This window comes from Dreissena polymorpha, chromosome 15, assembly GCF_020536995.1.
Source record: "Dreissena polymorpha isolate Duluth1 chromosome 15, UMN_Dpol_1.0, whole genome shotgun sequence".
Taxonomy (NCBI): domain Eukaryota; kingdom Metazoa; phylum Mollusca; class Bivalvia; order Myida; family Dreissenidae; genus Dreissena; species Dreissena polymorpha.
In genome coordinates, this window is record NC_068369.1 from 55580133 (window position 1) to 55606145 (window position 26013).

General features: G+C 37.0%; 3 protein-coding genes across 6 annotated transcripts in view; 2 read left to right on the forward strand and 1 right to left on the reverse strand.

Moving 5' to 3' along the window:
- The window catches only part of LOC127860129 (DNA polymerase epsilon catalytic subunit A-like), a 148825-nt gene that overhangs the window by 37292 nt on the left and 85520 nt on the right, over positions 1-26013 (reverse strand). Inside the window, exons 32-35 of the mRNA XM_052397979.1 lie at positions 8134-8369; positions 7449-7555; positions 6902-7030; positions 4655-4821 (exon numbers count right to left, since the gene is read on the reverse strand). Of these exons, the coding sequence (XP_052253939.1) occupies positions 4655-4821; positions 6902-7030; positions 7449-7555; positions 8134-8369 (639 nt within the window). The remainder of the gene's footprint in view (positions 1-4654; positions 4822-6901; positions 7031-7448; positions 7556-8133; positions 8370-26013) is intronic.
- Positions 12368-26013, forward strand: part of LOC127860121 (uncharacterized) — a 252862-nt gene continuing 239216 nt past the window's right edge. For both annotated transcript variants that reach the window (XM_052397963.1, XM_052397961.1), the window contains exon 1: positions 12368-12428. The gene's annotated coding sequence lies outside the window, so the exon portion shown is untranslated. The remainder of the gene's footprint in view (positions 12429-26013) is intronic.
- LOC127860120 (uncharacterized) lies at positions 12390-25416 on the forward strand. Of its 3 annotated transcripts, none has more exons than XM_052397960.1 (3): positions 12390-12903; positions 15436-16409; positions 25072-25416. In XM_052397960.1, exons 1-3 carry the CDS (start codon positions 12599-12601, stop codon positions 25080-25082), a joined length of 1290 nt encoding a protein of 429 aa, XP_052253920.1. In that variant the 5' UTR covers positions 12390-12598; the 3' UTR covers positions 25083-25416. The 3 variants fall into 3 exon arrangements, with proteins under 3 accessions (XP_052253920.1, XP_052253919.1, XP_052253918.1); XM_052397959.1 differs by lacking the exon at positions 25072-25416 and adding an exon at positions 18025-18546 and having other exon boundaries at positions 15375-16409; XM_052397958.1 differs by lacking the exon at positions 25072-25416 and adding an exon at positions 18025-18546.

Genomic DNA, 26013 nt, shown 5'->3' on the forward strand with positions numbered 1-26013 from the left:
TGTCAATGGACATAGGAAATATATTTGAGGTGGTACGCAAACATTCCAATGCGCAAGCCGACGCCGGGTTGAGTAGGATAGCTCGACTATATATATTTCATATATAACAGTCAAGCTAAAATGTAAATATACCATAAACAACAGGCTAACCTCAATCACAACTTTAATGCAATGCTTGTAACAATAGAGATACAATGATATGCCAGGGATTGAAACTAACTGTTTACTATTGTGGGCAACCATCTTTAGTATTTTGGTTGCCCAGATAAAGAATAACGAGCCCAGAAATATGAACATGTGAATATTATACATTCTTTTAATAAAATAATAGATAATTAAATACATTTGCTGACAACACATGTTCAATGCATGATGTTTTATTATGAGCCTGAATTGAATCATGTCCTATTCCTAAATAATGAATGTTATTTAACTAGTATTGATCCATGGTGATCAATTGTTTTTCAATTTTTATTGCAGTGAATTGTTTTAAGCTTTAAAAAAAAGAAGTTTACCAACTTTTGAAATTGAGTTGCCCAGACCAAAATCTACTTGCCCCGGGTTCACGGTAAACCACTTATTTCCATCCCTGTATGCTCTTCATTTTCTGTTCTTCCATCGCATTCTCAAAATTAAATTTAAAGCCGATATTTTTTAATAACATTAGTATGAATTACTAACCATTATCACCCAAAAAACAATTTTACAAAGCTGTAATCCCGTCGTAGAGATTTAGTTTACTATTATCAGTGTTCTCTTTAAATACCGGCTGCTAGCGATCTTGCCGGTTACATTAACTCTTGATGCCGGCTACTTTTCCCAAATATATCAAGTAAATGTCACAAATGCTTTGGTTTTACTGCATAGTTGCCGGCCATATAACTGGCTACTCAAATTTTTCTGGAAAACACTGAACTATGCATGACAAACACACAAAAATTAAATACATCTTAGATTCATTGTAAAAAATAAATTGACACTTCCAGCTTGTCGTCACTAAAATCCAAAGATTCAAATAATTTTCCACGAGATACGTCAACAATTGCGTAATCAAATGAATGAAAAATAAAAGTAAAGAAAGCCGGATTTTACATAAATTTCAGGTTGAAACACAACAAGGTAAAGGTAGTCGGTGAGATATAATAATAATACAGTTAGTAAGGCTCGTACCCTGGGTACGGTAAATAAACTAAAACATACCCGGGAATTTTAACACTAAATCGGTTGTTGTCGGCTATTTTGTAAAAATTAATTATGTTTACATTTATGTCAATTTTCTGTTAAATGGCATTTATACAATGTATTATCAAAACTCATTTTTACAATCATTAATGTGATTCAATTTAAAATCTTAAATTGTTTAAAGTCGCGTCATTGTATGACGTTGTCAAGTATATTTTCCGCGATGTCGCACGTTCACTTTTTACCATCATAGATTTTTTTAAAGAAACATTTTTTGGTTTGCGAGGTCCGTTAAATGGGGAACACCATATTTGGTATTTATATTATGTTTTAACAAATAATTCATGCTGTGTAATAAATATTGTATAAGATATTTCGATATTTATTGCAAATGTTTCAAATTGTTATTTATGAAACCTTTTATTCTAATGAGTGTATGCTATCATATTATACTTCGAATAGCAGATCTGTTGTACTATAATCGTATTATTCATTCTTTATTGTTAATTTCATTTATTGTAGAGAATCGTCAATGTTACATCTAGTCGCCAATCCTTGTCGTTAGTGTTAGTTTTCAATGCTTGTTATCATTGCCGTCAATGTTAGTCGTCAATCCTTATCGTCATTATACATGAAGGAAATAAAAGCAGAAACAGAGACGTATTCTTGATTACTTGATTATTCCTACGGCGTCCTCTCAACACTCATACTAAAAAGCATGTTGATGCAGATTTTTTTTAAAGAGAAGTTTCTTTAAGGTAAACAATATTGTTTTACTTTAATCGCTAGCATGTTTAACGACATCGGATTTTTGGCAGATATACAACTCGGATACAATCTAATATTTGCGGGTATGTTTAAGTTTCTTTACCGTACCCGGGCTACATGTAAGTAAAGTTAAGAGTACCCGGGGTACATGTACCGGTAAGTAGTACCCGAGCCGAGAATGTCAATTGAAGGTGTTAGAGATGCATTGAACCATAAGATTAAAAAGGGTAATTAACCACGGGCTTATTAAAATTAAAACGATGACATTACATTGTACCAGCTGTTTATTGTTGTATACTGTAAGCTTGAAATATTTTAAATAATGTAAACAACTTACCTTGTATAAAGTTGGCACATTGTTGTCAGGTGTAGAAACTATTATACTTATTTCTGTTAAGTTGCACTGGCTGAACCAAAAGAATTATGTAGTCGTTTCTAAATAATCACGAAACAATCTACTAATGCATATATGCTTGCTAGTTGCTGAGTTTGTGCATTTCCATTCATTATACTATCGGCCTTGGCAAACAGCGTAGACTCAGATTAGACGCCGCATGATGTCTGCTATTTGGTACGCAGAAGATTTGCATATCCACGGGTGTTTTATGTCAAATGTTATGGTTTTTCAATAGATCGTATACTTATCTACAAAACAGCGAATTAGCGTGCACTTGACATCATTTTTAATTATGTTATTTTGTGAATACTTTCTCGCGATCTTTTCGCCTTTGGTCGACGCCGTCTGCTATTTCAAACGATGAAGATTTCCATATCCACTGGCGTTTTTTTATGTCAAATGTTAGTGTTTTCCAATGGATCGTATACTTATCTACAAAACAGATAAGTAGCGTTCACTTTACATCGTTTGAGATGATTTTTTTTGTAAATACTTTCTAAGCGTTCATTCTGACGAAGTCGACCATTTTGACGGGTGTGAAGAAATACCGAATTTCCCGTAATTACCAAAATCCGCAGAAAACCACGAGATCCGACGAAATCCCCTTTAATATTGATTGTGTATTGAAAAACTGCGTATTTTAATATAGATCGTTGCGAAATACACTGAAATCACTAATGAAACATTGTTTTATCAAAGTTTGATTTCGGGGATTTCGGTAGGTCTTCGGTATATCCACATACCGCATTTTGTAAATCCGGTTTTGTCAAACTTGCGAAACTTTTTCGTGATTTATTCAAATAACTAGATTTTTCCCAGGTATAACGCCTACGCCAACAGGTAGATCGCATTCTTGTCCATATACATGTCAAATTTCAGCAAACGTGCTAAGCCAGTTTTCAAGGCGCTCAAATCGCAGTGATTTGCACCAACTTAACGAAAGTTAGCCCCCTTTATCATTCGTTCGATTGAACGTCATCAATGATGACGTCCAATACATCACTCATTCCATACTAACCCTAAGTAAATCCATTTTTAGAAATGTGTGTTGGGGGCCTAGACTTTCTGAGAAAATGTCTGGTTAGAGTCCAACCTAATCAGAAATTATGCGATTATGGTTCGCATAATAAGGGGCAACTATGGCCAAAGAGTTAAATTTCATCAATTCTCTACCACTTAGATAATTTTTGACATGTTGAAGGTTCCATAGAAAACTGAAATATATTAGACTTTAGTTTTAGCGGCGTCATTTCACACCATCAGGTACTGATGAGCAACAAACAGCATAAATCTGAACAGACTGCGTGTTACTCATAGGCTGTTGTGGTTTTATGCTGGTTGCATATAGCAGTTTATACTATGCTTCTGAGTGGGAAAGAGTTAGCTTCTGAGTGGGAAAGAGTTAGGTTCTGAGTGGGAAAGAGTTAGCTTCTGAGTGGGAAAAAAATAGCTTCTGAGTGGGAAAGATTAGCTTCTAAGTGGGAAAGAGTTAGCTTCTGATTGGGAAAGAGTTAGCTTCTGAGTGGGAAAGAGTTAGCTTCTGAGTGGGAAAAAATTAGCTTCTGAGTGGGAAAGAGTTAGCTTCTGAGTGGGAAAGAGTTAGCTTCTAAGTGGGAAAGAGTTAGCTTCTGAGTGGGAAAGAGTTAGCTTTTGAGTGGGAAAGAGTTAGCTTTTAAGTGGGAAAGAGTTAGCTTCTGAGTGGGAAAGAGTTAGCTTCTGAGTGGAAAAGATAGCTTCTGAGTGGGAAAGAGTTAGCTTCTAAGTGGGAAAGAGTTAGCTTCTGAGTGGGAAAGAGTTAGCTTCTGATTGGGAAAGATAGCTTCTGAGTGGGAAAGAGTTAGCTTCTGAGTGGGAAAAAATTAGCTTCTGAGTGGGAAAGAGTTAGCTTCTGAGTGGGAAAGAGTTAGCTTCTGAGTGGGAAAGAGTTAGCTTCTGAGTGGGAAAGAGTTAGCTTCTGAGTGGGAAAGAGTTAGCTTCTAAGTGGGAAAGAGTTAGCTTCTGAGTGGGAAAGAGTTAGCTTTTGAGTGGGAAAGAGTTAGCTTTTAAGTGGGAAAGAGTTAGCTTCTGAGTGGGAAAAAGTTAGCTTCTAAGTGGGAAAGAGTTAGCTTCTGAGTGGGAAAGATAGCTTCTGAGTGGGAAAGAGTTAGCTTCTGAGCGGGAAAGAGTTAGCTTTTGAGTGGGAAAGTGTTAGCTTCTGAGTGGGAAAGAGTTAGCTTCTGAGTGGGAAAGAGTTAGCTTCTGAGTGGGAAAGAGTTAGCTTTTGAGTGGGAAAGAGTTAGCTTCTAAGGAAATCCTCTGCACCCTCACCGAGTGGTGACTGGACGGCTATGTAGGTGGGTCCCCGTTTCTCGTCCTTGTATGCGGACAGCATTCTCTGCATGTTACGGTACACCTGATTGATGTCCTTTTCCAGAGTGTAGTCCAGCTTGTGACCCGCCTCTGGCAGCATTGCCTCGTCAGCTCCCTTTGTTACCCTGGACACCATTTCAACGGTATTTTTTACATCAACCATTTAAAACATTATTTCAGCTGTATCATGCCTGTCAGAGACACTTCGGTCAACAACATTTTTTTTACATCAACCATTTAAAACATTATTTTAGTTGTATCATGCCGGTCAGAGAAACATCTAACACTTTTCCTGTGTGAGGTGGTTTAAAAGTACTTATTGCAAACATGTATGGCATAAACTGGCACACCATAAAAATAACATTATGATTCATAAACTACTTGCATTTATTTCACATTTAGTTTAAAATGGTAAGTTGCAATAGTTTCACTCATTTACCAGAGGTTGGTGAAAAGGTCTCGTCATATACTACTTAACCCATTTATGCCTAGTGGACTCTCCCATCCTTCTAAATTGGATCAATTTATTTCCAAAATAAGGGATGTCTAGTATATTTGTTTCTATATTTAGAATATTTCTTACAGAAATTCCTTTAAGCAAACAGCGCAGACTTTGACTCTTGATCTACGCTGTTTGCCAAGGCCTTTTTTCTAGACACTAGGCATAAATGGGTTAAGAAATATTTGTGAAAGAATGAGACATTTTTTACAAAAACTATTGAATGTGGAATCATTCAGTCTTTTTTTTAAATAGGTATTATTTAATATACACACTAGAAATGCTTCCAATAGACACAAAAACCCCTAAATTTTCACAGGTTATCAGAAAAACCAAATACAATTTAAATATCCATACAAGGGACAAAATTGTCACAAAACCAGGTTTTCATTGTGAAAAAAAAATCTGATAAAGGGAGAAAACTCAAACTGAACTTTTGAAATGACCAAAAAAAATTAACCCCCTTTGTAAGTTTTTTTTTTTTTTTTAAATCTATTTTTAGTCGTGGCGACCTTGAAATTGGAGATATTGACGTGATTCTTTCGTGGGACACACCGTCCCATGATGGTGAACAAATGTGCCAAATGATTTTAAAATCTCACAATGAATGACATAGTTATGGCCAGGACAAGCTCATTTATGGCCATTTTTGACCTTTGAACTCAAAGTGTGACCTTGACCTTGGAGATATCGACGTAATTATTTCGCGCGACACACCGTCCAATGATGGTGAACAAATGTGCCAAATGATTTTAAAATCTGACGATGAACGACATAGTTATGGCTCGGACAAGCTCATTTATGGCCATTTTTGACCTTTGAACTCAAAGTGTGACCTTGACCTTGGAGATATCGACGTAATTATTTCGCGCGACACACCGTCCAATGATGGTGAACAAATGTGCCAAATGATTTTAAAATCTGACAATGAACGACATAGTTATGGCTCGGACAAGCTTATTCCGCCAGCCCGCCCGCCAGCCAGCCAGCCCGCCCGCATTCGCCAATCTAATAACCAGTTTTTTCCTTCGGAAAACCTGGTTAAAAATAATGCGCATGTTTACATAATAATAATATTATAAAAAACAATAAATATAAACTGTCTAATCACCAGCAGTTCTATAGCTTTTCGAGTTACACATAACACAAAAATCTGAAAGGTGTCTATAATGAACAGAAAAGAGCAAATTTCTAGTCAGATGACAGGAGTGGGCCTCAAATACATGAATATACTGTAAAATCATTTATATTTGTAGGTATTAAATTTCATAGTCCTAAAGACTATTTTGTGAACACGTAAATTCTTGGATTTCTGATTTTGGCCAAAATAACAACAACACACACAAACACAACAAACAAATTATTTGTTGGGATCATAAATTTGTGTATCGTTCGACCCAGAATCCCACGAAAATTAAAGTCCCACTAATAATAATGCAGGGCCAAAAAACGCTTCTTCGCAAGGGACCTCTTTTTTTTCCCCTTAACCAAAAAGGCCCTTTTCCCTACAGAAATTTCTTTAAAATCATGCATTTTTTCTCTAAATTTCCAATCTACCTCAGTATTCCCCAAAGCCATAAATTGTGTCTTTTTTCCCCCGTAAAAAAGGCTGTGGCCCTTTCCCCAAAGTTGGTTTTTTGGCCCTGCAATGATTTTTACCGTAGCAACACCATGTAAACCACACCAATGCATGTAAAGCAGCCTACTTTACATTCCTCTCAGAGTTGAACATGGCATTCAGGTTGGGCATCTGGTCGCTGCGGACTGTATCGACCACAAACACCGTGCCCTTCTTGGCCATGGGGAAGAACAGGCCAAACAGCATCTTGCTGCCACTGTTACCATGGTAACACAAGGATGTGATTCATCATTGTGCAGCAATTAATGCATTATTCAACTTAAATCATATGGTTTTAAAATATATCATTTGATGCTTTTATGCAGACCAGAAGAAAGAATTTTAGAACATTAATACTGTAAAAACAAACATTATTTGCAGACAATATTTTTTTATGATTACATAGCTTACGTACACATTTGAATATTTGAAAAAAGGTCTAAATTGTGAGGTTCGAATAGCTTACATTGTGAGACTGTTACACTTTAATTCTTGACTAGTATGTAATGTATGCATGCCATATTGCATGTTTTTGTTTTTAAAATTGTCAAATTTATTGGGCGAATACTACCTCATTCTAAAAAATATGCGTGCATGATTGTGAATACTTAAAAACTTTGGACTTTATCCCCTACCAGACATGATGATAGAGGTAGAGGTGTTTGATGGATCCCGGCTCCAGGTATGAGAACTGGGCCAGGGTTCGAAACTCCAGGTTCTCTAGGTCAAATGTGTCTGTCTCCTGAAATACACATTCACAGCATGCTTAAACCCACTGATAAACTGACAGCACTGCTAAACTAGCTGCACTGACCAACTGTGACAGTTATGAAAACTAAACAAACATTTTAAAGGGAAATCATGCTCATTGATATATGTTTTAATCCAAGTGCATTTACGTTCACATACAACACCATACTTGGGTATAAAATATTGCACACTTTAAATTGACATATGGTAGTCAAAAAATAGGAAGTTAAGAAATAGTCTGTTTATTAGCCAGACTGTATCTGAAAAAAGTAAAAAACAACTAGAAGAGACAAATACACCTACACTGCTTTCAAAACTATGTTGAGCGAACAAACACTCTGGAATATGTGGGTAACTGTGGATGATAAAATTGTCTTGCACATCTACATTTTTATGGAGATTAAATGTAAAGTTTCAATTCAATCGCTTTACAAAACAAACTGAAACATCAGTCAGTTCGTACAACAGTGTGACTACAACATACCCTCTGACTGAATGGGTTTAAAAAAGTCAAATCTAACTGCAACAAACAAGAAAAACCATAAACACTACTTTCCCTACCCAACTTACCCTTCCAGCCATCTGCTTGGAGAAGTCTCGGTTCACCATGGTTACGCAGCCAAGCTTCACGAGTGCTCGGAAGAGTAGCGGGACCTGAGTCTCATACACGCCCTCAATGTCTGGTGAGGAGAGGTCAGCGCTAATCTCGTTGATATGCTCCTCATAGATATCCTCGGGTACCGAGTACTCGTACAGGTTCATCACGGGGTGTGACCTGGGCAACGTCTTGATCACCTTCCTCCACACTGTGACAGAGGAAAATTAATGTGTTGTGTTTTATGTTGCTATTTTTATTAAGCTGTGTGTGCCAGAAAGTCTTTTAACAAAAAAGCAAGAATATTAACAAATCCACCTAAACTACATTGAGAATTATTCAAAAATTGTCAGTTTCGGGCTTCTTGAAAATATATATTAAAACAAATTTTTAAAGTAAAATTCATTTTAATTTTTAAATACTTACCTGCTATCTAATAGCTACCTTTTCCAAGGTGGGTTAATTCACACGGAAAATTCTGGAGCCGGGAGCAGGCCACCCTGTCCCATACACCAAAACTAGATCAAGCTAGAACATAGTTCAATGCAACCTTAGTCTAAACTGGAACTGGAAACGGTGTCCACCATAAAATCAATCTTCTTTTAATATATCTAAAATATTAGTCGAAGAGCAGGGTGGGCGGTGGGACTTACCGATAGCAGGTAAGTATTTAATAATTAAAATGAATTTAACTTGAAAAATTTGTTTTGATAGCACAAATACGTTACCTGCTATCTAATAGCTGAATTTGCAGCTGCTGTGGGAAGGTTCGCGTTTATCTCCCCATCACAGCAGAGCCCGTGTACAGGGTTATCAGCCAAAGATTGTAGTATCATGTCCTCAGGTAATCTTCGTTAGTACGGTATTTGTACTTAAATATCACGGATATGAGTAAGTAAACTATGCCATAGAAGACACTACCGTTTGTGCAACCACAACAGGGCCCAACATATACAAATTGTCTTGTTGGCACTGAGAACGAAGATAAAAAGAGGAAAAGGTGGTCTGATTCCTCCAGAAAGCAGCTTGGAGCATGTCAGAGAGTGGGGTGTGATTAATATACGCCCACGAAGCCGATAAAGCTCGTAATTCATGCGGTCTGATCTTAAACAGGGATGAATCCCTAGATGAAAGAGAAGAGTAAGCCTTTTTTTATAGTCGAGGCTACCCAACGAGAAATAGTAGCCGCAGACACATTGCCCCCCCCCCCTTTTAAGGGAATGAAGAGTCTCTTGCGAGAACCTCGAATAGACTTAACTCTGTTGAGGTAGAACTTCAAAGCCCTGACTGGGCATAGGAGTCTCTCTTCATCTTCATGTCCACAAGTTCTAGAAAGACTTGGGACCTTGAAGGGTTTAGAAGCCATAGAGGGGAGTTGATTTTTAGCAAGGAAACCTGGCTGACACAACAAAGTGACGGAGCCATCGGAGGAATCAAAACGAAGATGGCCATCTTCGATAGAAAGAGCATGAATTTCACTTCTCTGTTTGGCTGAAGCTATAGTAAGAAGGAAAATGGTCTTCCACTGTAAAGAAGCTTGCTCAAGAGGTTCATAAGAAGCCTTAGTAAGCGAACAAAGAACGCAAGCCAAATCCCATTTAGGGGTAAGGGAACGAGAAACAGGACGTTTCAGTTCCATGGCTCAGATCAGTTCCAAAATGGCTGGGTCAGCACAGACTTGTGATGACTTACAATGAGAAAATCCACTATGCATCTAGCAGAGGGATTGAGGGGATCAATTTTCCCTCGAATACACCAGTCAGAGAAGAGCTTCCAGCGAACATCATAGACTGTTCTGGTGAATTTTCTCCTTGCAGCTAGAGGCAATGAGTGTGGAAGCCCTGACAGAAAAAAAGTTTCTTCTGCAGGGATTGCCTGATAATGGCCAGACGTGTAAGTGGAACATGTTTGGATCCGCATGAAGTCTGCTTCTCTGAGATAGGAGATCTGACCTGTGAGGAAGTTTCCTGGGATAGTCGCACATGAGACTGAGAAGGTCGTTGTACCAGGATCTCCTGGGCCACCAAGGGGCGACCAGGAGGATCCGGCAAGAGCTCACCCTGATCTTCGCCAAGATTTGGGGAATGAGAATGGGTGGGGGATAGGCGTAAGCGTCCAGTTGATCCCAGGCGAACAAAAGCACGTCTACCGTCCACGCTGCTGGATTGTAGACTGGACTCATGTACAGGGGAAGTCTGTGGTTGTCTCTGGTCGCAAATAGATGGACTATAGGATAACGGAACGTGAGAAAAATCTGGTCAGCCACTTCCTCATGATGTGTCCACTCTGACGGAAGTAAATGATGTTTGCGAGACAAACTGTCTGCCAGGACATTGAGATGACCTGGTATGTGTTTGGCCAGAAGGTAGATGTTGAGGCTCTTGCAAAGAATGAATAAATTCTTGGTTTCCAGATACAGGGAGTGTGAGTGTGTTCCCCCGTGCCTCGATGTAAGCCACGACTGATGTGTTGTCTGATGACACCATCACACAGTCCCGAAAATGTGATTGGAAATGAGATACAGCTAGAAAGACTGCTCGCATTGCTAGATTGTTGATGTGCAGGTGATACTCCTGAGGAGACCACAATCCTGAGATTATCAGGCTGAGTGGTTCCAGGTGAGCACCCCAACCTTCCCTGCTCGCATCCGTAATGAGATGTAATGAAAGTTGTGGGGGAAGAAGCGGTACTCATGCCATGAGTCTCCTCGTCTAGCCATCACTGAAGATGGGGAACTAAGATCAGGAGGATTGGAATCTGTGTAAGCAGATTGTCCAGAGACCATTTCCAACAAGCACTTCTCCTAGATGCCATCTGTTTATATGTCAAGTTTCAAGTAAATCCCTTCTGAAGATTTAGAGTTATGCTTCAGACAAAAAATTACTTTGAAATTATATAAAAAGGGGGAGATAATTCAAAAACTAATGTAGATAGAGTTATGGTTCTTGGTCACTGCACTTCTCCTAGTTGCCATCTGTTTATATTCTAAGTTTAAAGTAAATCCATTGAATAGATTTGGAGTAATGCTCTGGACAAAGTTTAGGACGCACGCACAGACGTACGGGACCAATTACCATATCCCCTCCAAATTTTTTTTCGGCGGGGATAATTAGACAGCGAACACTTAATACTGACTGACAGACAAGCTCACTCCTATATACCTCCCTAAACTTTGTTTGTGGGGTTATAATAAGAAACTTTTGCCTATGAAAACTGTTGAGATTTTCTAATACTCTAGTCTATCATATTTCAGGACAGGTACTGCCTTTATCAATTTGACAGCTGTTTTACCTTCAGTAGTAAACATATTAATATTATTTAAAATACATATTTTCTTACATCTGGAATTCAGTATGTATGTTTATTATCCACATATCTCCATATCAACAGTACTTGTATCTATCTGTAGCATTTTGATTCATAATGGCAAAGTTTGCCAACTGTAGTTTTTGATAACAAAGTTTAACACTTCTTCTTCAAAATACTGAATTGAAATTTAATGAAGATGTCTTATTTATCAATTAATATTGACTACAAAATCTGAGATACAGAGGAGTATTCAATTAAGTATAGACAGACCTAGATAAAACTCAATGGTGCGCTTTAACTTCCTGATTTGAGACATGTTCAACTCTGTAGTAGATGCCTTTATCTTGAATAAAGTGCAATTTAGGATTCTTATGCTTGCAAGTTTGTTAAATCAGTTATAAACATAACAGTTGATAAACAAGAGATGTTTGTCAGAAACACAATGCCCCCTACTGCGCCGCTTTGAAGCCATATATTTGACCTTTGACCTAAAAGGATGACCTTGACCTTTCACCACTCAAAATGTGCAGCTCCATGAGATACACATGCATGCCAAATATCAAGTTGCTATCTTCAATATTGCAAAAGTTATGGGCAATGTTAATGTTTTCGAACAGAAGTACAGACTGACTGACAGACATACGGACTGACGGACAGTTCAACTGCTATATGCAACATTACCAGGGGCATAAAAATGCTCAGGGAGAAATGTAAAATTCAATAAATCTTAGTAAGACAACTTGAAACAACCAATCGCAGGACTATGCTTGATAACTGTAAATAGCATGTGTCACAATACAGTAAGAAAATAGTTGCCCCCAATATTATCAGCAAAATATTAAGCTAACTATACAAAGGTCTTTTTGCAACTCTACTATGGACTTTGTACTTCAGAGCATATTTACACTGAGTTGTTGGCTTAAACACGCAACATAGTTTAACGATTTATCTATTCTGAAAGGTTAAGTTAAGAATATGGGTTTATGTTCTAATTTAAAACTGTACGTGTTATAATAAATACTCATTATTTTAATATGGATGAGATCATGATGACAGTGGAAGCATAGCATTTCATAAAGAAGGACAGCTCACAATATCTATTGTAAAAAAGCTCATAATATCTATTTTAAAATGGCAGCAGCTTTGGTGAGAGACTATGATTGTGGAGGTTGCGAAAGTAGACAAATTTATATAAGTGCAGATTATTTTTGTTCAACGTGTACAAAGTTTTTCTGCCGAACATGCATTGATCCTCATGATCAAATATATTCAAACCATTCTAAGTATGGAAGGAGAGAAACAAATAGATGGCCTCTTACAAAGACAATGGAGGATTTGCTAATGAACTGTGCTGTCCATAAAGAGAAGAAACTGAAAATGTTTTGTCAGGACCACAGTCAGCTGTGTTGCACTGATTGTGTTTTACTGAATCACAGGTAAGTCACAGTCATGGAATAGATTGGGTAAACCCCACCAATATCAGACGGTACAAACAAAGCTGACCCATATCAAATATCTTCCAAACAACATAACTTATACACCGTCATTAGTTAAATTAATAAAATTATGGTACACAGCATAAGTCAACATTGTTTGTTCATTGTTATCAGTGGTTATACACAGTCTAGGGCAATCCATGATAAGTCTATTGATTGTAAGTTGTTGAGATTATAAAAAGTTGGCTGCTTACACTGAAATAAATAAAAAATCTGCATGGTCGTTTCGTGCATGTTAACAGTTTTTCTATACTATGTAAATTTTCGATGTTTGAAGGCATAATTATAAAGTGTTCCGCAGTCAGAGACATATGCCCCCCCCCCCCCCAAACAGGGCTTTGAACTAGTGACCCAAATTTTAATAGGGGTCATCTACTGTCCACGGTGAATGTGCATGTGAGGTATCAAGCCAATCAGTGAATCAGTAGACGAGTTATTGATCGGAAAAAATTTCACACTTAGTGTGTAACAGTGACCTTGACCTTAGACCTAGCAACCTCAATTTCTATAGGGGTCATCTACTGTCAAAGGCCAATGCATATGTGAAGTATCAAGCCAATCGGTGAATCAGTTGACAAGTTATTGATCGGCAACGATTGTACTCTTAATGTGTAACAATGACATTGACCTTTGACCTAGGCACCCCAGTTTCAATAGGGGTAATATACTGTCTAAGGTCAATACACATATGAAGTATAAAGTAAATAGGTCAATTGGTTGACAAGTCATTGATCGAAATGATTTTCACACGTAATGTGATAGTGACCTTGACCTTTGACCTAGTGATTCCAATTTTTATTACAATAGGGGCCATCTGTCAAAGGCAAATTCACATGTTTAGTATCAATCCAATCGGTCAATTCGTTGTAGAGTTATTGATCGGAGAAGATTTTCACACTTAGTGTTCTAGTGACCTTGACCTTTTACCAAGTGACCCCAATTTCAATAGGGGTCATCTACTGTCCAAGGCCAATGCACATCAAAAGTATCAAGCCAATCAGGCAATTCCTTTACTTGTTATTGATTGGAAACCACTAAGTGTGATAGTGACCTTGACCTTTGACCTAGTGACCCCAATTTCAACAAGCAAATTCATTGAATTGATATCCCCCGCCAAAATACTTCTGGACACAAATATTTCTGGAAAGATGGACAACGCCATCGTCATCTTCTTATCCATTTGCATACCAAGTTTCAATGAAATCCGTCAAAGCACTTCCAAGATATGGCTCCAGACACACAAAAAAAGATTTTTTTTGAAGATACTAAGGGCCATAACTCCGTAATTAACAGATGGTGTACAATGCCATTTGGTGTGCATCATCCTCTTATCCATATAATATATACTCATACCATGTGCCGTTATTATCCAATGGTGTACACTGTCATTTGGTGTGCATCATCCTCTTATCCATATATATATATATATATATATACTCATAACAAGTTTCAATGAAATCCGCCAAAGCACTTCCAAGATATGGCTCTGGACACAAAAAAGCATTTTTTCAAAATACAAAAGGCCATAACTCCGTTATTAACAGATGGTGTACAATGCCATTTGGCGTGCATCATCCTCTTATCTATATATATACTCATTCCAAGTTTCAATGAAATCCGCCAAAGCACTTCCAAGATATGGCTCTGAACACAAAAGTGCTGGACGGACGGAAGAACGGACAATGCCAAAACAATATCCCTCCGCCTATGGCGGGGGATAATAAGGGTAATCTACTATCCAAGGCCAGTGCACATGTGAATTATCAAGCCAATCAGTCAATTAGTTGAGTTATTGATTGAAAACGATTTTCACACTAAGTTTGATAGTAACCTTGACCTTTGACCTAGTGACCATAATTTCAATAGGGGTTCATCTACTGTCCAAGGCCAATGCACATCCAAAGTATCAAGCCAATCGGTCAATGCGTTGACGAGTTATTGATCGGAAACAATTTTCACACTTAGTGTGATAGTAAACTTGACCTTTGACCCCAATTTCGATCTACTGTCCAAGGCCAATGCAAATGTGAAGTATCAAGCCAATCGGTCAATTGGTTGACGAGTTATGGATCAGAATCAAACTGGTCTACTAACATTCAGACTGGTCTACCGACATGGCCTTCTTACAGACAGACCGACTGACATCCAGCAAAACAATATACCCCTTCTTCCTCGAAGAGGGGCATAATAAATGTCTTGATTACAAAATGGGGCATACATTGTTTGTTTACACAATCTTTATTTGACAAAGTTTTAAATGGAAGGCAAAGAAATTGTTCATCATTAATGCAAAATTCTTGTTCATATAACATTTTACTGTGTTATACATATATGTTAAGACTCAAAAGTTTTTGCAAAGACATACACTGCTTTGAATATTATAAATGATACTTGTTTATATTTTATTTCAGTTAAACATTTCATAAGTTAAAAGGACACTTCTGGTCATTTTGATTCTTGTTGCTATTTCAGACAGTGCACAAATATGACTCTAATTTCTGAGGCAGTCAAAACCCAGTCATTTGATATGCAACAGCTATCAAACAATCTTCAAACTATTGTTAAAGAATTAAAAGAGTTTAAAAGTAAACAAAAGGCCAGCCTTCAGTCCATTGAGAAATCATGTAATGAAAAACTGCAAGAAATCAATGACCTTCGAAAGAAATTAAATGCTGCTTTGGATGCACTAGAAAAAACAACATTGAAAGAATTGGATAAAATTAAGACCACAATGCTAACTTCTAAAAACAACGATCTTGACAACTGCAGAAGAATGAAGGATGACTTACACACACTAGGCGAAGCTGTAAATTGCCTTTGTGATAAGAGTGAGAAAGAAATGGAGTTCATAGCCAGCAAAATATGTCTGGAGAAGATACAAGAGTCAGAGTCATATCTGAAGGAAAACACTGTAAAGGTTCAGAGTTCAATTGTTTTTCAAGCAAACACTGACATTGAGCAGTACCTGTCTAAACGGTCTTGTCTAGGGAGGATTGTAGACATTATGCAGTCTTTCACTGTACAGAGAAAATCAGAGTATACTGTGAGAATACAAAGTGACTTTTATCAGGATTTCCAAATCATTGGAATTTGCAGCCTTCCAAGTGGCCAGGTCATTGTTGCAGATTTCAGAAATAAAAAAGTGAAACTGTTAGACCAGCATTACAATATGATACGTCACTGTGATGTGTCTGGTAATCCACAGGACATTTGCCAAATCACGTCCAGTGAGGTGGCTGTGACTTTCAATAAAATTGTGCAGTTTATCTCTGTCAGCAATGGGCAGCTGGTGAATGGGAGGAAGTTTTCAGTACAGCATTATGTCAAAGGTATTGCCCATCTTAAGGGAGAGTTGTATATCACCTCTGGCACTGCCCTGTATCACTACACTCTCACTGGATCATTTGTGAAAAAGCTGTATGAGGATGCAGGAGATTCCGTTAGAGGTAACTTTTTAATTCTCCATAAATATAATAAAAAATAATATCTTTGTTGTTGATTTTTTTTTTTATAATTGATAACACTTTTGAACAGTTTTGAAATAATTGTTGACAAAACAGAAAAGATACAAAGGAGTAAGGGTTTTAAAGCATATATTATAATTCTGATCTACTACCGTAAATCTGCGAATATAATTCGCACTTTTTTACCTGCAGATTTTTTCTTCAAGTAGGAGATGCGTACTATATACGAGTTTAGAGCAGAACAAAAATTTTCCTGTGAAAATTTTCAACTAAATCGTTGTTATTTGCTGCGTGGCAGCCATTTTGAACTACACCATTACATCAAAAGGGGGGGGCAACAGGACTCGCGCTGTCGTTCGTAATTTTTGTCATTTGTGAAAATGTTGAGAATTTGGCTCAATAAAAATCTTATTTGCAAAAATCTAGTAATATTTCGTTGAAAACATCCTCCATTTATATCGGACTGGTTTTCTATATTTGTCTCTTTATTTCAATGAAAGTGTTCGCAATTGAAACAGTAAACCAAACTCCGTCTGTACCCGATGAGACATCGCTTGATCTTATTGTTATTGAAGTGCACATGGTAGCTGGCCAATCAACATTGAGCATGCTTACACATGACATGACGTTGTTGAATGAAACGGGAGAACAGGCGGAGTTATCGGATAATATTGGGTCATTCACGCGCAGACCGGATAGCGACCGGACCCCAAGTTGTATAAAGAGATTAGCAAATAAAAAAAAACGTGACAAAACCCGTAAATAAATATTTATAAGCTGACCACTTTTATCATTCTTCCGAATATTTACCATATCTAAAGTATAGATTGGTAATTAAATAATTAGTTCTATGACGCTAATAGTACACCTTTCTGCCGATTGCCAAATTAAATTGAAAGGTGATAATTAATTTGTGTTTTACTTCCAAACTATTCTAAATAACAGCGGCGTATTTTAATTATTTTAATTAAAGGGATTCAAGAAAAACACGAGCAGTTTAATTTTATTTTAAGTTTAATTAAAGTATCGAGTTGGTAACACTTCAGTAGAGTAATTCATCTAGACTACTATAAAAACGGAAGAAACCACTTTGTCTACTTATTATTTTATTATTATTATAATTATTATCATCCTCAATATTGTCAAATGGAATTAAATGTTTAAAAACAAACAAACAGCGTCTCTGTTTCTTTCTTTTGCAATTATGACTGCTTGACCCGAGTGTCAGCAGGTGGCAGGTGTGTTATCGGTAACAATCAACAGTAATATAAAGAATAAACAGAGATATTGATTATGCAACTGTCATGACAACAGCACGATAACACATCGTGATCAATAAACCGGGGTATTACTGTGAAACAGATGGTTGATAACCCCAAATTGATAAATTGATTTGCTATTTTCACAACACAATAATATATTGACCCATTTTTCGGAAATGTCTGATTTCGGACACTGATTTTTTCAGTGCGTATTACACTAGGATTATCAATTTTTTTTGACAAAACCCGGGGGGGGGGGGGGGGGGGGGGGGGGGGGGGGGGGGGGGGGATGCGTATAATTTACGGTAATAAATCACATATTCTATGTTTTGCAGTGTTTAAATGTTCAGTGAGTCCTGCTGGGGACCGTATCTATGTCACAAACCATCGGCAGCACAAGCTCCTCACTCTAGCTACAGATGGGACTCTGATATCCACCTTCACGGACCCTGAACTACAAAATCCACAAGGTTTACAAGTCACACCTGCAGGACAAGTGCTTGTTTGCGGATACAGTTCCCATACTGTCATACAGGTTGATGGTGAGGGAAATAAAAAACTGGCAACTCTGGCTTCACGGAAAGATGGACTCAGCCAACCAGCATCTGTCTGCTACAACACCAACACTCACCAGATCATAGTGGGACTAACTAATAACAGTAAAATCATTGTTATGGACTTGGAATAGCCATTCCCGAATAAAAAACAAGAGCACCGCCTTGCGGGTGCAGACCGCTTATCTATTTTTTTTTAAAGGTGAAGGGACTCTCATTTTCAATCACAAAGGAGGGAGGGGTGGAGTGAAGAGGGGTGTTTAGTGTGGGGGTGAGGACATTTATTACATTATTTTCCAAAAATGCGACAAAAATAAATAAATTGGGGGGGGGGGGGGTAGTGTGAGGGTGTGGTGGTCATTTGTGAGATGAAAAAAATTAGGAGGGGGGGCGGGGGGTGGGATTCGGGTGGGGGGGAGGGTGGGGGGGGGGATTCTACGGTGCGATGGTTGGACGGTATTTCAAACATAAAATAATAAACATAAATCTTTGTGTTTTTTAACAGTTTCAAACAAAATAATTGGGGGGTCGGGGTGGGGGGTATAGTGTGAGGGTGTGGTGGTCATTTGTGAGATGATCTTTAAAAAAAAAAAAATTGGAGGGGGGGGGGGGAGGGCATGGGGGATGGTTTGGGTGGAGTCTATTGTGGTATGTCAGGTAAGAGTAGTTTTGTCAAAGTATCAATCAAATCTAATCATAAATAAAGAAGTTATGGCAATTTTAGCAATATTTAATAATTTGACCTTGAGAGTCAAGGTCATTCAAAGGTCAAGGTAAAATTCAACTTGTCAGGTACAGGAACCTCATGATAGCATGAAAGTATTTGAAGTTTGAAAGCAATAGCCTTAATAGTTAAGAAGTAATGTGGATCGAAACACAAAATTTAACCATATATTCAAAGTTACTAAGTCAAAAAAGGGCCATAATTCCGTAAAAATGACAACCAGAGTTATGCAACTTGTCCTTTTACTGTACCCTTATGATAATTTGCGAGTGTTCCAAGTATGAAAGCAATATCTATGATACTTTAGGGGTAAAGTGGACCAAAACACAAAACTTAACCAAATTTTCTAAGTATATAGGACCCATAATTCCGTCCAAATGCCAGTCAGAGTTACATAACTTTGCCTGCACAGTCCCCTTATGATAGTTAATAAGTGTTGCAAGTATGAAAGCAATAGCTTTGGTACTGTAGGAATAAAGTGGACCTAAACACAAAACTTAACCAAATTTTCAATTCTCTAAGTATAAAAAGGGCACATAATTCTGTCAAAATGCCAGTCAGAGTTACATTGCTTTGCCTGCACAGTCCGCTTATGATAGTAAGTAAGTGTTGCAAGTATGAAAGCAATAGCTTTGATACTTACGGAATAAAATGGACCTAAACACAAAACTTAACCAAAATTTTCAATTTTCTAAGTATAAAAAGGGCACATAATTCTGTCAAAATGCACGCCAGAGTTATCTAACTTTGCCTGCTCAGTCCCCTCATGATAGTAAGTAAGTGTACCAAGTTTGAATGCAATAGCATTGATACTTTCTGAGAAAAGTGGACCTAAACGCAAAACTTAACCAAAATATTCAATTTTCTAAGTATAAAAAGGGCACATAATTCTGTCAAATTGCATGCCAGAGTTATCTAACTTTGCCTGCCGAGTCCTCTCATGATAGTAAGTAAGTGTACCAAGTTTGAATGCAATAGCATTTATACTTTCTGAGAAAAGTGGACCTAAACGCAAAACTTAACCGGACGCCAACGCCGACGCCAAGGTGATGACAATAGCTCATAATTTTTTTTCAAAAAATAGATGAGCTAAAAATGGATGCCAAGATGTTTCTACATGTATTTTCCTTTTTTTTCTTTTTATAGCTTTTTATCAAGTTTTTTATCTAGGACAGGAAAAGCATTTTGAGTTAATAACATGTAATTAAACTTTATTTTGAAAATGCATGGTTTCAATGTCTTAATATTACATTATTTGAAACAAGTATGTATTACAACTATATATCATGTTAATGTTGATTAGTTCTTTCGTCTGGCGTCATGTCATGTTTTAATGCATATTTTATGTTAAGTTATTTACATATTTTATGTTAAGTTATAATGAATATGTTTTTAAATTTATTTATCTATACATTCTGATGTTTTTCATGATTATTAGCAATTATTGAGGGATAAATATGGTGATGTCATGCTTTTTTTAACTAATGGTATATGGTATGTGTGCCATTTTTGTATGTTTGCTTTTGATGGCCTATCAGTTCTTATAATACACAACTCATGTTTTTGAAAAATGTTACAATAACTTCAAAGCATTTCTTCATCAAATAAACAACTTTTATCCTACATGTTGAGTGTAGTTAAAATACATCCCACTGACGTTTACATCAATAGTTAGGTCAGGGTTTTTTTATATCTGATTTTGGGAAAAGGGCCTGGCCTTTTTAGAGGGGAAAAAATCGCGTGTAACGCCGGATTTTGGGGAAAATAAGGAAAGTCTTAAATAATCAATTTAACATAATTTACTGAATTTACAAGTTCAAGGCAACAGATTATTAAATTATGCAATATTTTTCTATTTTCTGCACTGCATTAGGCTAACTTATATAAAAAAAGGTTTAAATTATTTTTTATTTTTTGTTGGGGGGGGGGGGGGGAATTAAATGTTGTATGGGACAATTTACCTGCTGAGAGGAAAAAAAATCAGAAGGGTAAGGGCCATTTTTTGGCGGTTCACAAAGAAGGAAAAACAAACCTGTAGATAATATATGAAGCTCTGTGGATCTGACTTTTTGCATTGACATACACTAATTGCTCTAAATTGTCACTATCCTGGAACAGTTATAAAGACTATGAATCAGAACAAATGGAAATATTTTAATAACAAGGGCTGTTTGTAAAACATGCATGCCCCCCATATGGACTGTCAGTTGTAGTGGCTGCCATTGTGTGAATACGTTTTTTGTCACTGTGACCTTAGTACATGTATATATAATTATTTCCAAACCAGTTATCGCGCACAGAAAAACAAAAAACTGGTTGGCTCAAAGAAATTTTGGGACAGCGCTAGCCCTGGTAGATAGACCCCACGACACCAGTACATAATATAATCTGCAAATGTGGTCCTAAACAGCATCCAAGAACGAGTCACTGTGACCTTGACCTTTGACCAAGTGACCTCAAAATCAATAGGGGTCATCTGCCAGTCATGATCAATGTACCTATGAAGTTTCATGATCTTAGGTGTAAGTGTTCTTGAGTTATCATCCGGAAACCATCTGGTGGACGGACCGACCGACTGACCGATCGACCCACATGTGCAAAACAATATACCTGAATGTAGTGAGAAAGGTCTTTAATTAAATTTAACTTTCAGAGGGACTACAAATGCGTCAAAATATGTATCTAAGTGGTAAAGAGTTAAATCATATCTAAGTGGTAAAGGGTTAAATATGTATCTAAGTGGTAAAGAGTTAAATCATATCTAAGTGGTTAAGGGTTAAATACGTATCTAAGTAGTAAAGAGTTCAATCATATCTAAGTGGTAAAAGGTTAAATACGTATCTAAGTGGCAAAGAGTTAAATCATATCTAAGTGGTAAAGGGTTAAATACGTATCTAAGTGGTAAAGGGTTAAAAGCGTATCTAAGTGGTAAAGGGTTGAAGGCATGTCATCTCACTTTAGTACATATTGAGGTAGAGTCTCAGTCACCATCATTCATTCTCATCAACAATTTACTGGGTTGATTCTAATCATGTTTGTAAGTAATGTCCCTTGAATGGTCCTTTTACCAAAGTGCATTTGAATTATCTGAATATTTGGTAATCTGGGGTATTCATGGCAGCAGGAAGTGTTATAAATATGATAAAAACTTTGTAAAAATTCTGGTCTTATACTGCTGGTTGAAACAGTAAATCACAGAAATAAGTTTTGTGTGATCTTGTACCAAATTTCTTCACATTATTTCAACTAGAAATGGCGCGGCAGAGGCCAACGTGTATCCCCACGCCGCATGTTTGACCCAGGGGGCGCCCGAGGGTTGATAATGGGGCCATGCATAGTTGAGATGGACCGTATTGTTAGAAAAGATGTTCAGTATCAATTTGAAGTAAATCGGTGTAGAAATGAAGAATTTATAGTAAAAGGCAATTTTGGGTGGGCGTGGTCTGTGTGGGCGGGGCGCCCCAGGGTTGGTTATGGGGCCATGCATAGTTGAGATTGACCGTATTGTCATAAGAGATGTTCAGTATCAATTTCAAGTAAATCGGTGTAGAAATGAAGAAGTTAATGTTAAATAACATTAAAAAATGAGTAAAATCCCTGACCTGGCCCCACCCCAACCCCCATAACTTTTGACCCAGGGGTCAGATCAAAATTCCAAATAGTGCAGGGTCGCACATATGCTCATAGCTACCATGTGTGTAAGTTTCAAGGTTCTAGTGCTTATAGTGTAGGAGGAGATAGTGGCCAGGACGGACGGACGGACAGACAGACGGCGGAGATAGCCAAAATATCCCCACGCTTTTCAAAAAGCGTGGGGATAATTAATTAAACAAGAGGACCATGATGGTCCTTGAAGCATTTACTCGAGTGCACGTACAGCATTTATTTAACAGTTGACCTGGTGATCTCATTTTTTACTAGGACCTTGATTCAAACATGCCCCTCATAGTGTTAAGATGAACCGTCGGACCAAGTTTCTTCAAGGCTGAGTCATAAACGTGGCCTCTAGGATGGGAACACAATTTTATTGATTTTTTAAGATTTGACTAGATGATCTAGGTTTGGGATAAACATTACACAGATTCAAACATGACCTGAATATGGTCAAGATAAACATTCTGACAGAATTTCATCAAGCTTGAATCATAAATGTTACCCTTGAGTGATAAGAATTTTTCTAAAGTATTGACCAAGTGACCTAGTTTTTGAATGCATGACACCCCCATTTGAACTTGACCTAGAAATAGTCAAGTTAAACATTCAGTGTTTTTTTTTCACCATTTTGGGAATGGGGCCGGGTCCCTTTGGATTGGGAAAATTTGCGGCGTTTTGACTAAATTTGGGAAATTAGTGTTGTTGTTTTGCTAACAAATGCTTAAAAATTGAGGATACAAGTGTGTCCAGTATTATATTTACTACGGTTGATCTTATATGGATGGGAGATGAACAAAATATTGATCTAAAAAAAAACAACATGTTTTTTTTTTTTTTTTTTTTGGTTCCATTGGGAATTTTTAGCTCCTATTTTGGAAAAATATATACTTTTTTCCATTGGGAATGGGTCCGGTTACCGGACCCGATTTTGAATGAAAAAAAACCACTAACATTCTTACCATGTTTCATTGAATATAAATCATAAATATCCCCCCTAGAGTGGTAACAAGGTCTTTTAAAAATGTTGACCTGGTGACCTAGTTTTTTGTTGCACGCAACTCAGATTTAAGGTATTAGCACTCTAATGAACTTCGTGCAATATCGCCTTATTTTTTACATATCTGTCACTCCGAATGTTATCCGGGTATGTGTGGAAAACTACGAATATTCTATAAATGCGCTAAGAATAATACATGTAGGACCAGCACACTAAATAAAATGACAACAAATATGGCCGACATTGTACCTGACAGATTGGGTCGTTTAAAGAAAAAGCAATTTGCTATCTTGAAAGAGAAAGATTAAAAAGTGTTATTGTTGTTCATATTAATGTGACTGGAGTTAATGATAAACGTCAACTAATGCATGGCAGTGTTGATATTAATGAAGAAAGGTTTCCTGAAATTACGAATGTCAAACGCTTGAAAATTTTGACCACTTTCAAGAATAACGTTTACAACCCGTGTCACTTACAAAATCTAATATTGTTGGTGAGCAGTAAAAGGGGATAAAGTGGATTTTATTCTTGTGTGATGACTGTAGCCATGTGAACGTGTTATCGTACGGCGAAACCCATCACGTAAAGAAGAGTCTTCAACTTTTCAAGAAAGGAATGCCTTGTTTTGCTATCAACACAAAGCTTGGAACAGGAAGGTACATAGATTATGCTTTTTTTTTTAAAGTATAACAGTTTCATTATTCATTATTGGAGTAAAGTAGATTTTGTAGGAAAAGTGCACCCTGTCAGTAATTTTTACCACAAAATCAGGCTAATATTTGCTTTCATTTTGAAAAACAAAATATGCCATGTAAGGAAAAAGTTGTGTTGTAAATGCATGGAAATCAAGGACAGCATATTTGAATTGTATGACCAAGTAATGATGTTTTCCTCAAACAACAAAAGTATATTATGTCCCAAATACTAAAATTACTATTCTGAAAATGATATGCCAATGACTGCTACTTGTGTGATCTCCTAAGTTATGTATCATGGTTATCCAAATTAAAATGCTGCATATTTATTATCTTTTAGGTATTTCACTGATTTATGTGATTGTTAATGTAGAACCAATGTTTTAAGTAATAAATAAAATGTAACATTAATAGTCAGTTTCATATCCAGTATGGATAATACATGTATTTGGTATTAACATTTGGATGAAGAATGTATACAAGTGCTTGTGTATTTGACATCTGTATATGATTGTTTTGTTGAGTAAGATGAAGAAAATGTTGTCAATTTATAGAAACAACTTTGAGAAGGCTTATTGAAGCCAAATAAATAAGAAAAGACCACATATTTTTATTTAAATAAATAAAAATGGTTAAAATTATTCATAAACAATTTGCAATTATGCATAATTTTCTTCGACTGAAACTTATTGAAGTTCTTATGTCTGCCTGAATATAACTACTAGGCAAATATCAACTTCAAAGTGTTATCTTTTCAGTGATATGCTGATTACCTGTGCAGGAGGAAAATGAAACCAGACAGATTATGGACTCAAATTCAACCCAGAAACAATCTAGGAATTTGCAGTCACTGAGTGTTCTTGTTTACAGTCATATGTTCAATGCTGCAACAACATAAATATTATAGCTGGCTCTGGACTCGACCTTATGCATCTTAAAATGATCTTTGAACGCGATGGTCTCAAGAACATTTGTATAATGAATAACTCTGACGGTCAGCCCAGGGTCTCCAATGCCAAGCGTCTTTTGGAGACACTTATTCCAATCTGTAGAAGTTCTTCAAAAAACTACCATGACAATCATGTACATGTATTTGTTTTGTTTGTCATAAGACTTATTAATTTCTGAATATAAATTAATAATATTTATTTTCGCGGAAACGAATGTTGTTTGCTGGTTTCTATAGATACGATTACGGATGTAACGTTATGTACGGAATGCTTCGGTAGAGTTCGTTAAAACAATGAAATTACGCATTTCCGTACCACGTGATATTACGTCATTCCGCCTTTTGCAAACTGCCTGTGCTTTTGTTCGGATCGTCAACAAACTTAATTTAAATTAAATCTCGAATCATCTCAAATAATGCCGCGTGGAACAAAGCGGAAATTACCGGAAAATGTGGAAGAGGTTGGAGAGGACGATACCCGGCTCTTACAACCGGATCCAGGTAGAGGCTTTATTGATTTTGAGAAGATAATAGATCTAAGGGCATCTAAAATCGTTCCTCCTATTAATACACGTAACGTTGAGGGGTGCGGTGTTAGCGGGGAATCAACTCTTAAGTTTCCCGGTAATCGAAAATACAATAAAAGTTCAATCTCTTGCTTCGGCTATTAATCAGGGTCAAAACATGATATAGTCGTCAGGAATTAACGCGCTTATCAAACGATGACTTGGCTGCGCACGTGCCAGCCGCA